At 27.8% G+C, this 15,710-nt stretch overlaps 1 protein-coding gene across 2 annotated transcripts in view; it reads right to left on the bottom strand.

Moving 5' to 3' along the window:
* LOC129968698 (uncharacterized) overlaps positions 1–15,710 on the bottom strand; it is a 713,943-nt gene that overhangs the window by 589,717 nt on the left and 108,516 nt on the right. For both annotated transcript variants that reach the window (XM_056082857.1, XM_056082858.1), the window contains one exon: positions 8,762–8,818. In XM_056082857.1, the coding sequence (XP_055938832.1) occupies positions 8,762–8,818 (57 nt within the window). The remainder of the gene's footprint in view (positions 1–8,761; positions 8,819–15,710) is intronic.

Here is a 15,710-nt window from a genome sequence, read left to right as displayed (position 1 = left end):
GTACTCGGCACGTTGCTACCGCAGAAGAAATAATTTTGGAAATATCGTTTGAAATTTGAAATAGCTATCGTATTTAATTAGGAATGATAAAAAGAATTATTTTCTTGTCGATAATGAATACATTCATTGAAATTGAATGATATATAATGAAAAAGTATAAATACTATCTAGTCTACTTTTATGACTTTATTATTCAAGAATACTTTAGGATTGACAATATTTTTTGTTTTTCCGTCTTCAGCAAAGACAAATTCAGTGGCTGTCCGACTTGTTAGCATCCAACATCCAACTGGCCATGTCAAAAACAAAAAATTTCTAGGTTCAAAGCAATAAGTTGGCAAAGTTTTATCGCCATTGGATGAACAATACGGCAGAGCATAAAATACGAACAAAAACATTCATATATTACAAAAATTACAATTATTCATTTACAAAAATTCATATTAGATTAGATTAGATTACAGCAATTCCTTATCAAGAATTTAAAAAAAAACATTTACCTATTAAGTATCTTTCGAATGCGTCAATTAAATTTTGAAGAGAAACCAGGTCAAAATTAATATCGAAACATGCATTCAATTCGGCCATAAAAAAGAACTTCAGCTATTCATCTTCTTCCTATTTTTAAGTCAATAATCTCTTCAAAACTCTTCTGATTTATTGGTTTCCAAAGTTGATATACATCTTCTGGTTTTCTATAACAACCTACTTTTTGAGTTTTTTTATGCTTTAAAGGATGATTTAAAACCGCTACAGATTTTACTCTTTCCAATAAAAATGACTGGATCGCCAAAATAAATGCCAAAGCATATTTTTTCTTTCAAAATAAGCACCTAGCGGCAAATACAATGTATTTTATCTTCTCAGTCTGAGATTAATGTTGGGCTCACAAGCATAAATAAATACATGAATGATAACTTCCGCCTTAAGAATTTACCAACCGACTTTATCCAAATTCCTGTCATTTATCACAGAAGTATCGAAGTCATTTTTTTTAATTCTTTGACATGAAATTGAAATGCGGCTGTGTTTTCTTTTAAACTCATTAATCTTTATAACTTTTCTTTTTCTCGTTAAAGATTCGCTGACTGTATTGTTGAAGAAACAAAACGCTTTATGGAACAATTTCTCAAAAGAAAATCAGTTTCCATTAAAGTCTAGTAACAAAAATTGCAAAATGTGTCATCCAATTTTTCAAAGCTTTGCTTTATTTTTTTCCTTAGAGATTAGTAAGATTATTTTCGTGCCTTTTTTTTTTATTACAAAAAAAAATCATCATTAATTATTCTTAGCTTTCTTATTTGTTTTATTAGTGTTTAAAAAATAATGACAAGAAAAGTAAACTCTGTGCTAACAAAGTTTTCATTTTTTATTATTTTTTTCACATTATATTTATACGATAAATTATAAAATATAATGCATCAAATTCTAAATCAAATTTTAGGTCAAAGCATTTTTTTAGCTCAATAAACTACCGAAAAACTTCTAAGCCCTATTCTTGCAAAAAGTTTTATCCAAGAATATTTTAGAAAATGGCTTTCAAACCCTTCTGTAGTTATTTCATTCTTCTAAAAAAATCTTTTCTTTTCGACAATTTTATTTATTTTTTTATTTTTTTTTTATTTTTCAAAAAACGATTATATATATTTTGATATGAGATTCCAGATACAAGGAAATTCGTTTCCTTCAGACTTTTTATTGCAAACAGATTTTTTTTTTTTAATTTCGTTATTGAAACATTTGAAATATGGTTCTGGTTTGATTTTAACCCTTTTCTTATTTATTGCCTTTTGTAAAAGTTGTAATATATTTCTTGTATATGATATGAAATTTCCATCCATGTTTTTTCTATGCAGAGCAAGGTTATTGCAAATTTGATTTTTCAAGAATATATTGCAATTGCAGTCGCAGAAATAAATATTAATTAAATTCTAGAAATATATTTTTATCAAATCATTTTTTTTTTACATTTTCCTTTCAAATATGGAGAATTTAAATTATAATTGATCAATTAAATAAATTATAATTGGTTAATAAAACTTATTTAGAAAGCTTAAATTTTCTTTATTTATCATTTAATATAGCTGCCAAACTTTCAAAAAAGCTTAAGAAAAATTTTAGTAGTACTAAATTTCAAATAAAAGCAAACCACAAACTCCAAGAAAAGATGGCAAATAAAATTTTTAATTTTTACAATACAAATATGCATTTTAAATAGTAAATTGAAATTTAACAATTCAAATTTAGATATAAGATGCAGAAAAATCCACGGAGTAAGAAAATTATTTTAAGCAATATGAAGTAACCTTCCATTTTCATTTTTCATACTTACTTTCATAAAATCTATATAAATTTAATATTTTTATTGGAAGAATTAGAAGCAAAATTTTCATAAAAAGTGTTTTAAATTATTAAAAAAATTCTGATTGAAATGATTTCTGTATGATAATCGCAATCATTACAATGAACTCAATGATGAAATGTTTAGTACCATTTTATGAAATTAATACACTTAAAATATAAAATAAAATACATGGAAAATAAACATAATTCTATCTAATTCTCTTTCAAAAAAAGGGGATAAAATTAATACATTCAGTTCTGTTTGTGGATTTTTTTTAACAGAATATGAATTAAACAAGTAAGTTTCAGCTAATATCTCTACTAATTGCATTCAGTTCATAATTATCTCCTTGTAACTATCTATACAGCAATGTGCATTTTGTATTGATTGATCTATCAATATTTCTCATCTTTTTTTCCGAGCACTTCTGTTTAATATACACGAAAATATAAAAAAATCCAATGATTAGGGATAGTAAAATCATCGAGTACAAAATTCGCTACCTTTTTGCCACTGTTACATCAAAATGTCGTTTGTCACATTTGCTAAAACACTTTATAGGTTGCAAAGCTCATCCAGCTTAGCTACATCTACTATCAGATTTGAAAGTTCTACATAATCTTAAAATATGCTATATATCAATAGGAATTCCGGCTGTTAAATCAAAATGCGGTATGTTTTGCTGTATGCGGTTGGTATGAACTTGATTTAATAATCAGGTTTTTATTTATTTTTCTTTAAATTTCTCTAATAACACTGCTAGGCACAATCTTTGGAAGAAGCATCGTTTAGCATGATATAACGAATTTCAACTCATAAATCAAAATCCCTTTTTGAAATCAAAGATAAACCAGGACAAACCTAGTATTTTGAACTGAAGTCAGATGACACGGAAGATAAATGATACAATTTATAATAAGTAAAGCTTTTATGAAACAATAAGTCATCAAAAAAAATTATGCATTATAAGAAAAGTAGCGATAAGAAAAACTAAAATAAATCAGACCAAATCTTAAATATATAAATATATCTTTATATGTTATTTATTTACATAACAGAAAAACAGATGAACAGAAAAAAAATCTGGTATATAATATCTATTTTAACATAATTCTCTGACTGTTATTTTTATTACGTTAGATTCTAAAAAAAAAATATTGACGAAAACTTTTCACTGATTAGCTTTGGCGGATATTTGACGGTGGCGACGAGGTGTATTATCGGCAAAGCGACTAAAGAGTGGTAGGTTTGAGATCCCATTCCACAAAAGATCCATTTGTATAGGGATCTGCTGTATATTAAATCTGACAGGGTCCGAATATCCATTTGAGGTGCGTTAATTTAGAGAGAGGGTGAGAACTAAAATATAATCTTCGTCAGCAGACCATAGTTCAAGCTTAGAAAATCCATCCCAAATACAGCGTCATTCATATCACATGCAATCTAAGTTACGAATGTGTTCATTGCGACAACAGCGTGACCTACCGACAAGAAATTTGAATGAGCATGCAGAATGCTCAGTATGCGGTATGCTCAGAAAACGGTAATTTGCTCATCGGTGAGTACGAAAATAAGAAATTCAACCATAGTTTCCAATCTGCAACAGCAAATCTTTAATTTCGAAACATACTCATAAAAAAAGTTCAAGGATTCAAAATATTAATTCATTGAAAAATATAAGAAAAACCATAAGACATTATTCCATCAATTATGGTGTCAATGCTCAATAAAATAACCCCTAACAATGGCCTCTCACGATGCCAGTAGTGCCCAGTTTGATCACTCACTATAATATAGAAATCTTTTTTTTTTTTATCTTAAAGAACTTTAAAGAATATTTTCGTTTTCTACGTTTAATTTTAAAAGGATGGTCCTTTAGTTCATATGCAATTTCTAAATAGTTTGTTAACTCTTATCAAATAGTTAAAATACAATGCATTAATTCTGGACAACTTTATTGGGACAACAACTTTTTTCTCACAATCACATGGCAACCGTAAAGGCTCATGCCATCTAAGCACATATTTTCTTTTATTGCTTTATAATGTCATCACTACATTTACCACCTTTTTTTCTTCATACTAAATAACGAATAGCTCTTACAAGTGCAAGAATTTGCATACTAATGTAATACAAGATACTTGCTGATCTCTGAATCTGAGAAAAGTATACGAGTTGGATAAAAAGTTGATATATCGTGAACATGAATTGCTCGTCAAAGCGAGCAATACAAATACAGGAGGCTTTATCGCATCATTTTTTCTTTCCTCTCTATAGATTGCATTTACGTGTAGTGGCCAGAAAGAAGGAAGCGGAGAAAATATTGGAAGGAAGGGAAAAAAAATTGGTTCATTTCTTATACTTGAAACAGAACATAATCAGTAGCCATTTGGTGGAACCTATCATTAACGCGGCTCTCTTCGCTTGGTGAGATACAGGATTACTGTACTTATTACAGATTTTTTGGATAATAATTTGTAGTAAAATGTATGATGACTTAAATACTTGATACTTTTCTTTGATAAAATAAATAACTAATGAAAACGAGAAAAAATGATTTGATAGTTATTTTAGAAACAGTACTTGTAAACACATTTTTGAAGTAAAAGAGTTTTTATAAGAAATGTAACAATACGCAAAATCTTTCTGCAGCTTAATTTTAATTAAAATGAAAAAATATGTTGCATCAAATCTATTTGTAGCGTCTAAAAATGACAGATCAAACAATTTTTAAAAACCTCCGAAGACAAATATTTCCCATAAGTTAATAGTAATTTTTCAAGAAGAATACGAAATTTAATTAAACGTTTGAATGGCATCAAATGTAACAGCTTACAACTTGGAATATGAAGCCAACTATTTTCAACGTCGAATTCCAATTACGATTCATTATTGAAACCAGCCACGCAATCAACTGTAACTTTTTTTATTCTAAACAGTATAAAACAGTTCACGTTGTGTTACATGAGGAAATATATACATACTGAAGTAACCGCCATATCCTTACTGACTTCTGCATCCAAAAAGTTTATATGTGTTGAATAAAAATATCAATAAATCGCAACCAAGAATCGTTCTTCAAAGCGAGCAATACAAGTATAGGAGACTTTATCGGCTCTTTTTCCTTTCCTTCCTATAGATTGCATTCACGTGTAGTGGCTAGAAAGAGGGAAGTGGAAAAAAAGATAGGAAGAAAGAAAACATGGTTCATTTCATATACGTGAAACAGAACAAAATCAGTAATCGTTTGCTGGAATCCTTCATTTAACAACTGTTCTTATAATTCAGATCGTCTGGATAATAACCGACTGTAAAATAATAATTTAAATAATTGATATTTTCTCGATAAAATGAATAACTGATGAAAACAAGAGAAAGAAAATGATTTTTATTAAATTTGATAGCTACTTCAGACAAATTCGATATTTATCTTTAGCTAATATTTGTTTATATATAAAGCGTTATTCGTATAAAAATATTTTCATGTCTGTATAATAAAAAATTAACTTATCAACTATCACAAACTTTCATTTAAACTTTTCTTAAACTTGAAATGTCTAAGTACATAAAAAAATGTCTAAGTACATTTTAGAATTAAAGGAGTTCTTTTAAGAAATGTAACAATATGCAAAATCTTCCTATCGTCTGCAATTTAGTTTTAATTAAAATGGGAAACTATATTGCATCAAATCTGTTTGTAGTGTCTCGAAAAAATGACAGATTGTTCCAAACGATTTTTAAAAATTGCAGAAAACAAATATTTCCCATAAGTTAATAGTAACTTTTAAAGTAGATACGAAATTTAATTAAACGATGAATGGCAATTTAAATATGTGTTTACATCTTGGAATATGAAGACAACTATTTTCAATCTTGATTCCTCTTTAAAACCAAATAATAAATATTTGAATCTATTTTTAAGTAATAAGAAAACTCAAATCAATTTTGAACTTTAAAAACATTTTTAATATTAAGAAGCGAAAAATCTCATTTAAATATTTTTCTTTACTATGTTTTGGCTATTCTAAATTCCATTTAAAACTGGCATTAAAATCTCCTTTATACTTCATAGTACCGAAGATCGAAATTTGGATTGGAAAAAATTACTATTTTGGAATTCTATAGGGAAAAATGCATCTTTTTTCAATTTTGTTTATATAGATTGATTACAAAAATGGCATAAGAAAAATCTCTTTGCAAATAGATAAAAAAAATCAACGAAATCAAATATAGATATACAAAACAATTATGATTTTAAACTTTTCAATATTAATAAAATATAAAAATTTTCTGCAACAAAAGTTTTTTGTCAACGTATTTTGAAAAGATTCCAGAAGCAATATCAATATATGGTTTTCACATGCAGCAAAGATTATTCAAAGCAGTTTTTCATTCCAATTTTATCGATATATAATGTAATAACTACTCGTATATTTATTATCTGAATTCGATTAATAAAAATAAATTTTCACCATTTTTATATTCCAAAATATTTAGGTCAAAAATTATTTAAGTTTAATTAAAATGCAATCACTGATTACATAGACTACCAACATAAAGTATATTTGCATTCAATAAAGGATACTTTTATTTAATTTACATAAAGTATACTTTTATTTAATTTGACTTGTTTCATGTTTAGAAAGATAGAATTTTGTGATGATCTTTCCCCTTATGTACTGGAATTTTGAAATTTTGTTCACAAATCTGCTTAAATGGCAACAAATTATTTTAATTTTTTATATTTAACTATCAAATAATCGATTAACATTATTGAAATTTTGATTTTACGCTAGTGACAACATCTGCAATAAATCTGAAAAAAAAAATATTTTAAGATTCTATAATATTTACAATAAAAAATTGTAAATTAAAAGCGATGAAAAGTAAATCGAAAAAAATTCGTACTTTACTGATGAAAGCTGAAAAATCCTAGAATCAAATTATTTAATCAGTTGTAAGCAAGTGTTCTACCACAATTTCATTTTTTTTTTTTTTTTTTTTTTTGTAAATACCAAGAAGAAAAAGACACGTAGAGTTATATTAAATTATTTAAACTATTTAATTCTTTGAATAGGGCAATCACACATTTCAAAATATAAATGTTAAAAGCAGGTTGTTAACTTTATTACAGTCGTCGTATAAAACCACTTCATTTTATCTCAAAGACAGAGGGGAGGGAATAAATCTGAAAAAAAGCAAATCGAAAGATTTAATTGATCTCATATTTTAAAAAGTCATAAACATTTTTTTAAAGCTAAAATTAAGATACATTCGTTTCAACAACATGCTACAACAATGGACATCTATAACTAAGAAACGCCAGTCCAAGCAATTTTTTTTTTTTTTTTTTTTTTTTTTTTTTTGCACCGCAACCTTTCTCCTTTCTCATTCGGAATCACTAAGTTGAAGTCTGAAATGAATGATGGGGGTTGTCTCTACGTTCTCTTAGTTCATTAGTTAGAACAAGGTTAAAGTTTGAACTACGTTTGAAGTTAGAACTCTGTCAACTGAATGAATATTCGCAGAAAGATTTATTGAAAATGCAATATAAAGGCTGCATTACAATCCACAATACATCAAAATACAATTATACAAAGCAAAACGTGAAATTGGCGAGGAACAATGAATTTTTGACATTTGATGTGAAATTTAATTTTCTTGGAGAAATGGCTTTATATCGCTGCAATGTATAAGCAGTGAAGTGATTTTTTTTTCGTGGAAATAACGAAATTGTTCTACATTTAGATCTGAAAAAAAAAGATATCTCCGTTATCCTGGAGCAACTGCATTAGGTTTTTGTTGTTGTTTTGATATTGGGTACTTAGTTTTGCACACATGTTATATCACCCAATTAGTTCGAGGATGAGAGTGATTAGTTGAACTGAAAAGACAAGGTAAATGGACAGCTGGTGCATAAATAAGTGAATCATCCATTTCCTCGCAGTCTCAATAGAATCTTAATTTGGAAAAACTTGAAGCATGAGGGGAGTGGACGGTGACCAGAAAAAAGATGCCTCTCCTGTTTGATGGTGGTAAGTTAAGGAAGACTTTTGGTATCATTTGTCCGATGATTCTTCCATTTGAGCCGTTATCCCATTCTTTTCAATATAACTGAAAACTAGATTTTTTTTAGAGCCTTTTCAAAGAAATCTTGAAGAAGGATTTTACAGAAACGATCTTAAAAATGTAACCAGCAGGTAACTTTTCAAAATATTTTGGCTTTCAAGCGATATTTAAGCGGCATTAAAAAGCAAACGATTCCATGCATTAAGATCAGCAGCAGCACAGAATTAGCATCACTACTATCTTTTTTTTTTTTTTTTATCGATCATTCAGTCGATCATGGCATCAAAATTAATGCAAAAACATTATTCAGATAAATTTATAAGGGAAAAAAAGGCAAAGGAGACTTACCTTTACATCTTCAAGGGTCTTTACATGTATGTCTAAAATAGACCCTCCAATAACGACCTGCAATGTAACATGTAATAGTTTAAAATATTTTTTATGAAAATAATTGGCAATATTTATTTTCAGATCAAAAATTAATAATTTTTTTTTTATTTTCTTGATAAAAAGTGATATAGTGCCCAAGAAAAATGTTTTCAGCAGTTTTAAATCAGTCACTGTTTTGAAAACAAGAAAGCGATATAAAGTTTCCCGTAATAAAAACATACACATACATAGAATAAAAAAATTTCAACGGGGTTGGAGTTATAGCCATCCACACAATAAGACGTATTGTTATGTCCTCTTTTCTATTTTAAAGTCGTGGAGTTAGGAATAGAATAGTAGGTATATATTCATTAACCGCTTAGCATTTGCTTTTTTGTTTAACATACCAGATGTCCCAAAAATAGCTGATGGATTTTGAAAATCAATTTTTTGAAAAAAGTACGAAATATGGTAAAAATAAAGCTTTTGCAACCTTAAATTTGGGAAATTAGGAAATTTTATTCCACCATTTAAAATTATTATTATTCCACTATAGGAAATTTTATATTTTTTTATCAAAATTGCAAATTTAGTTAAATTGCCACCAAAAGATGACTATCTCCAGCAGATCTATTTAAAACGAAATATTTAGAGATCTCCATTCTTTATCATTTATGCCCCCTACTGCGGCACTTTGTAGTTACAAATGGGAGTTACATAGTACTTTAATTTTTTGCAACTGTTCTAGCAACATTTCCATACCAGTTTCCATTTTTCTTACTTTGCAGCGCTACCTGTCAGTGACAATATTAACTAAACATGCAATTTGATTGGATAATATTCCATAATTTCCTAAGCCTAAGGCCGTAAACGATATATTTCTATCGCATTCCGTCTTTTTCATTATTATTATTATTGTTGTTGTTAATTTTCAAAAACCCATTGGTCCTTTTTGGGACTCCCGGTATACTGAAGGATAATTTTTTAGTGATACAAGATAATATTTACTGAGGTAATCCATTGCAAGTGTGGGTTCGACTCTCTGGCCGTTTATTACGACAAAATCCGCCTTTTCACGTAAATTTTATTTAATTAAATTAAAATAAAATAAGAAAAAAATTATTAATTTTTGCCAAATTGGTGAAATTTTTAGTTGCCATGTTAGAGAATTATCTTTCGATATCAGGTATAGAAAGTTGACATTTAGCAAAGATTTCTATTGTAAAGGAAGAAAAACAATATTGAAATGCAATTTCACAAAGCAAACCGGAGTAATTTAATATAAATACATAAACACTGTAAAAGCTTTTGACTTTTTGTAATATTTTTGTGTTAAATTATTCGTTTAAAATAAAATAAAAAGAACGAAAATCATAGCTGTATCAGGAATTAAAAATAGCTTCAGATATATAATGCTATTTCATTCTTATTAAAATGAGCATATACACTTGCAAACTTATACTTTATGAGCCTGAGTCTTAAAGAAAACTATTCACAACTAATTAGTCGATGCTCTTCAAGTTTGTATTAGACTTCTTTTCGTTATCTATCGGTAGCAGATCGTGAAATAGCTCCCTTAAGCTCCATAAAAACACTCATCTGCCCCCTTAAGGTGGCCATTCGGTTAAGGATTTGAAACAACGGACAAAAATCCGACTCCTAAATCTTTGAACATACTCTCATGGTTAATGTCTTTCTTTAATACCCTGGATGGAGGTGTGTGCACCAGATAAAAGGTATAACATCTCGCAGGTTAATTCAGTAATGACAGGATTTAATATTGCTCTCTAAAATTTAAGCGTAAATCAGGTTTGAACTTGTTTTATCTTAAACCATACTTTTATTTTGGCTTTTTAAACAAATATAAAACTGATTAACAAAATAAAATTCAACAACTTTCTAATAAAGCCTTCACTGTGCAAATTAAATTTTTAGCGGATTTTGCAACATATGTCGATATTTTCGGTTGTAAATATTTTTTCACTGCTTAAAAAACTACTCGATTCAAACATATCTTAAGATTGGCAAGTCTAAAAATTGTGTCAAGATTATGCTATTAACTCTTCCTCTTTTTCAGAAATGATGTTGATAAAGTGTAGCGATTTAAGTAATATGTTAAATGAAGCAAAAATTCATATTCTCTTTCAAAATCTTAATAAGTTTAGTATATATTCAAATAACATTTTTTAACTTTCTGAACTTGGCTTAAACTTCAATTTAGCTTACAATAAATTTAATAGCAATAATTTCAAGACACACACAATTCAATGAGTAAAAAGTGGAATTTCTACAATAATATAATTAGCTTCTGCTTTTAAATGATCACTTTCTATTCCATCATTATAAATCCTTAATTTATAATTTATTGTAATGAGGAATCTTTAATCAGTTATTTTTCAAATTCATTATCACATGATGCAAATAATGTGGAATCAAAATTTGAATAATTTCATTCATTGGCCATAATTAAGTTCTAAAAGTGGTGTATTTTCATCAATAATAAATAAAATTTCTAAACTTCGCACTTCAGAGAAAGACTGATAAATTTAATTCCAATTTTACAAAAATGAAACAATTAACAGTACATAATCCATTTAATAAGAAATGTTTTTAAACTTTTTATTATTGTTATGTATTGCAGAAATTCTTTATTTCATAATTTTCTACAGTTTAAAATGATGAAATCATTTTTTTTCTCAAATTTATCTCCAGATGGCGCTATTACTACAGAATCAAAATTTAGTTAAATTAATCAATAACTGATAAATTAAATTTTGAAAATATAAAAAGAGGAAATTTTTATTAAAAATACATAAATTCACAAAATTTTAAATCTCAAACACTTTAAAAGTAAGGAGCAAAATATCGATTAATAAATTCCATTTTCGCAAGAATGAAAAAAAATTGCAAATTGAATAAAAAGCATGGCAAAAAATAAAAAATAAAAAGCGAAATAAAATTTACACAGCAGTTATATAGATGAAGAATAATCCCAATATATAAATAAAAAGGAACCCATAAAATTCATTTGTATAACTAATTCTATCAAAAATTTTACATAGATTTTTAAAAAATTAACTCACATTATTGCATTATTTTCAAAACAAAACCAGAACAGATATTGTAACACTTACCAGGATTCTTTTTAAATACTATAGTGACAAATTTAAGAGTTTCAGAAGTGATATGAGGGTTGTTTTTGTTTTTTTAAAATATGTAGTGTGATACGCGATGCATAAACCGTTCAAATCCCTCTGCAGGGTAGTCCATTGGATTTAGAGTTACAAACTTGGCACATAATTATTCCTAGGGATTTAAATGCCCAATAAGAAAAGACTTTTACTAAGCCTTTTAATTAATTTAAAATTAATTGAAATTTCAAAGTTTTCCTACAAAACTGCTGAGCATATTATTGTTCAAAAACCATTTTTATGCCATTTTAAAAATTAGCTTTTCAATTATTATCAGATTTATAAATGAACATTTTTCTCCATGTTTAATAAAGATTTAAAATTTTAAAGTTTGTTTTATAAGGGATGTTCAAATGAAAAGGTACGAAATATCGTAACAACGTAACCGTTAACATATTTGCCTATGCCGCTATGGGAGAACGTAGTGAGACATCTAGGGATGCGACTGGAGTCTCCAGCGTAGATTGGAGCATGCGCAGGAGAGAGCAGAGGCTCTTATAAAAAGAGCACCGTCCAATTGACGTGGCAGTACATGTGAAGACAGACTCCTCGAGCACACAAGACTCATTAACTACGACGTTTACTGTGAGACACTCCGAAGACTATGCAGGTCCATCAAGAACAAAAGACCGGGGCTACTCACGGAGGGTGTGGTTCTGCTTTATGATAACGCACGTCCACACGTCTCCAGGGTCACACACGTTGAACTGGTCAAATTCAAATGGTAGCAGCTCGACCATTTGACCTACAACCCGGACATGTCGCCTTGCGATTTTCATGTATTTGGTCCCCCGAAAAAAATATCTGAAATGGAAGTGCTTTAACTCGGACGGCGAACTCAAGGACACTGTGAAGGACTGGGTCTCATCATAGCCATAGGAATTCTCGGAACAAGAAATCTTTCAGCTCGTTAATCGATGGGATCGTTGTGCTCAGGCCTAAGGTATATACTTTGAATAAAGTCTTCATTTATACCCACAGTATCGTTTCGTACCTTTTCATTTGAACACCCCTTGTATAACACCCTCTTTTCGTTGTTTTTTTCCAGTTACTGTATTTATACACATGCGTATTGTGATGATACAGAATATACTTTTTGTGTCCGAGTTAAGTTTGCTTTATAATTAAGAGAAATTTAAAAAACAAACGAATCGCACCACGGTATTTCGGGAATAGTAAAGAATCCCTAAAATTTTTATTTATGATAAATACAAATATTATAATAATATATAAATATAATAATAATATATGCGCACAGAGAAGAAAAAACAGAATCGTATTTAAAAAAAAAAAAGGCTAATCACTGTATCCTGAGGCACACAGAAAATATAATAATAAAAAGCTAGAAAACAAATAAGTAATTACTGCAGATATCTATTCTGATAATTACTGTAGATACTCAACAATTAGAAGATTTAACCGCAATGTTAAGCAATAAAAGAAAATTTGATCTTTCATCTCGAAAATGCAAATCCATATGCCTCAGGGTTCGTTTTTGACTGAGAAATAATTAATTTTTAAATAATTAATAAATAATTTCAGATATAGTACATTCAAATTATTATCTTCATAGTATATTATAAATGACAAAATTTCCCATAGTAAACAGATGAAAAAATCCAACAAAAATATTATTCTCAGTCAATGCCGAGATCATTCTTGTCGAAATTTTTAAGAAATTGCCCAAAGATGAAGAAAGTATATTATTGATTAATCGTATGCATTATTTAATCTTTTTAACTCGGATGGCTTTTCTCGTGTATCAGTCTAAATGATAGATCGTTTTCATATTTCTTGATTTCTATAGTTTAAAAAAAAATACCATCGCAGTTATAAGCAGATTAATTTTCAAGAAACATATAATTATATTTTTCACTTCTCGAAATAATAAATTGAACTTTTGTTTTCATTAAATAATATTGCATCTAATTTTTTCTATGCAAAGGATTATATCTTTTTTTTTTTCTGGAAGTTGCATATCTTAATTTTACATAGCTTTCTAATCTACCTAATATAATGAATTACTTTAATGAATTTTACCTAATATAATGAATTACTTTAATGAATTTTACCTAATATAACGAATTACTTTAATTAAAATGAAATCTTCTGAACGTCTGTGTTGTTGCACTAAAGTTATTAATAATCTTCAAAAGAACGTATTTTTTTAAATCAATTAGCTATATATGTAATGATTTTTTTCCGATAAAATCTCTAGGTTTTACAATACATTTGTCTTCATCTAATCTTAATTCCTAAGCAACACAACAGGACATACAAGTACCACACACATTTTAAAATTATTAAGGATAAAAAATATATTGGAACTCACTAAAACGTTTAATTTGTAGGGGAAAAAAAGCTATAAAGATTTCACATTTTGTCACTTAAATACCACAACCTGTTTCCCACCAAAACCTATCTGTTACTAGGATTTCCATTCTACACATGCATTTTCACCAAGGTTTGTGTGTGTGTGTGTGTAAAGTAACGCACACTTTTTGCAGTATTTATAGATTAAATACTAAATGCATAAAAAAAAGCTTTTAAAATAAATTATAATAATCCATTTTTATATATATAAATTAGTGTTTTTCACAATCTGATTATTATATGCTAATCTCTAGATTAAAAGGAAAAATATTAAGATAATAAATTTATCTTATTTGGAACTTATTACCATCATTCTCATAGGAAATAAACTAAAAGATTTTTTTTTAAGTAAGTGCTTAAATAAAGGGGCAAACTATAAAACTGTATCAAGTTTCAAAATTTTGAGCAATTTTAAATACTCTCTTTCATCACTTTTATAGTCTTCTACTGTTTAATTTCAGTTATTCAAATGTGAAAACTAATGAATTATAAAACATATATAATTCACAATATAAACTTTTATACCCATAGTAATCCCATTCCACAAAAAAAAATAAAACTGCCTTTTTGAATAAAAATTAGTTCTCTAAAACTCTTGCTACATAAAACAAATTTCTACTGAAGAAAAAAAAAACAACTTTATTCATAATAAATTCGCATCAAAAAATACATACCGTTTTAGAATGAACGATGGTATAGCTCTTTAGAACTTTTTTTTTAATTCTAAATCGGCGTTGTAAGAAAAGAACGCTTTCCTGGAAATTTTCCAGAATCATATCCAGATACAAAAGATTTTCCATTCAATTCCATTTTCTTCTATTTAGAGTTTCTTTAAAAATAAAAGACTACAACTACTGATTTATTCATCAAAAATAACTGTAAATTCACCATCTTCAAATGTTAAGAAATATCTTATGGAAATTCATAGCAGTCAAATTTTGCTAATGAAGACGCACAGCTATTACTTTTTAATTTGAAAAAAAAATGAATCAATTTCAAGCAAAATTAAGTCCATGTAATGACTTTCTTACTCCTAGGAATTTTCATTAAAACACTATTTTCATTTCGAGATCAGCTGGTTTGGCGGCAACACTGATTGTATTTAATTTAAATTAAATCGTTTAAATATACGTTTGCTAATTCTCAGACATTAGAGTCATGTTAATTTAATTATCTTATATATATTCTATTTATTATGCATATGAAATTTCCTTATGGAGATTAATCCTATGGCATCATAGCGGTATTAAAAATGCAAATATCAGTTCATCTATCTTTCTAGATCAGTTCATCTAAATTTCGCGGTATTGTAACCTCAATTTTTTTATTCGTCTTCTAAACTACACAGATATCAAACATATCCT

The sequence above is a fragment of the Argiope bruennichi genome, chromosome 5 (assembly GCF_947563725.1).
Source record: "Argiope bruennichi chromosome 5, qqArgBrue1.1, whole genome shotgun sequence".
Classification (NCBI taxonomy): Eukaryota; Metazoa; Arthropoda; class Arachnida; order Araneae; family Araneidae; genus Argiope; species Argiope bruennichi.
The sequence above is the reverse complement of the archived record's forward strand: the minus strand, read 5'-3'. Positions and strand labels throughout refer to the sequence as shown.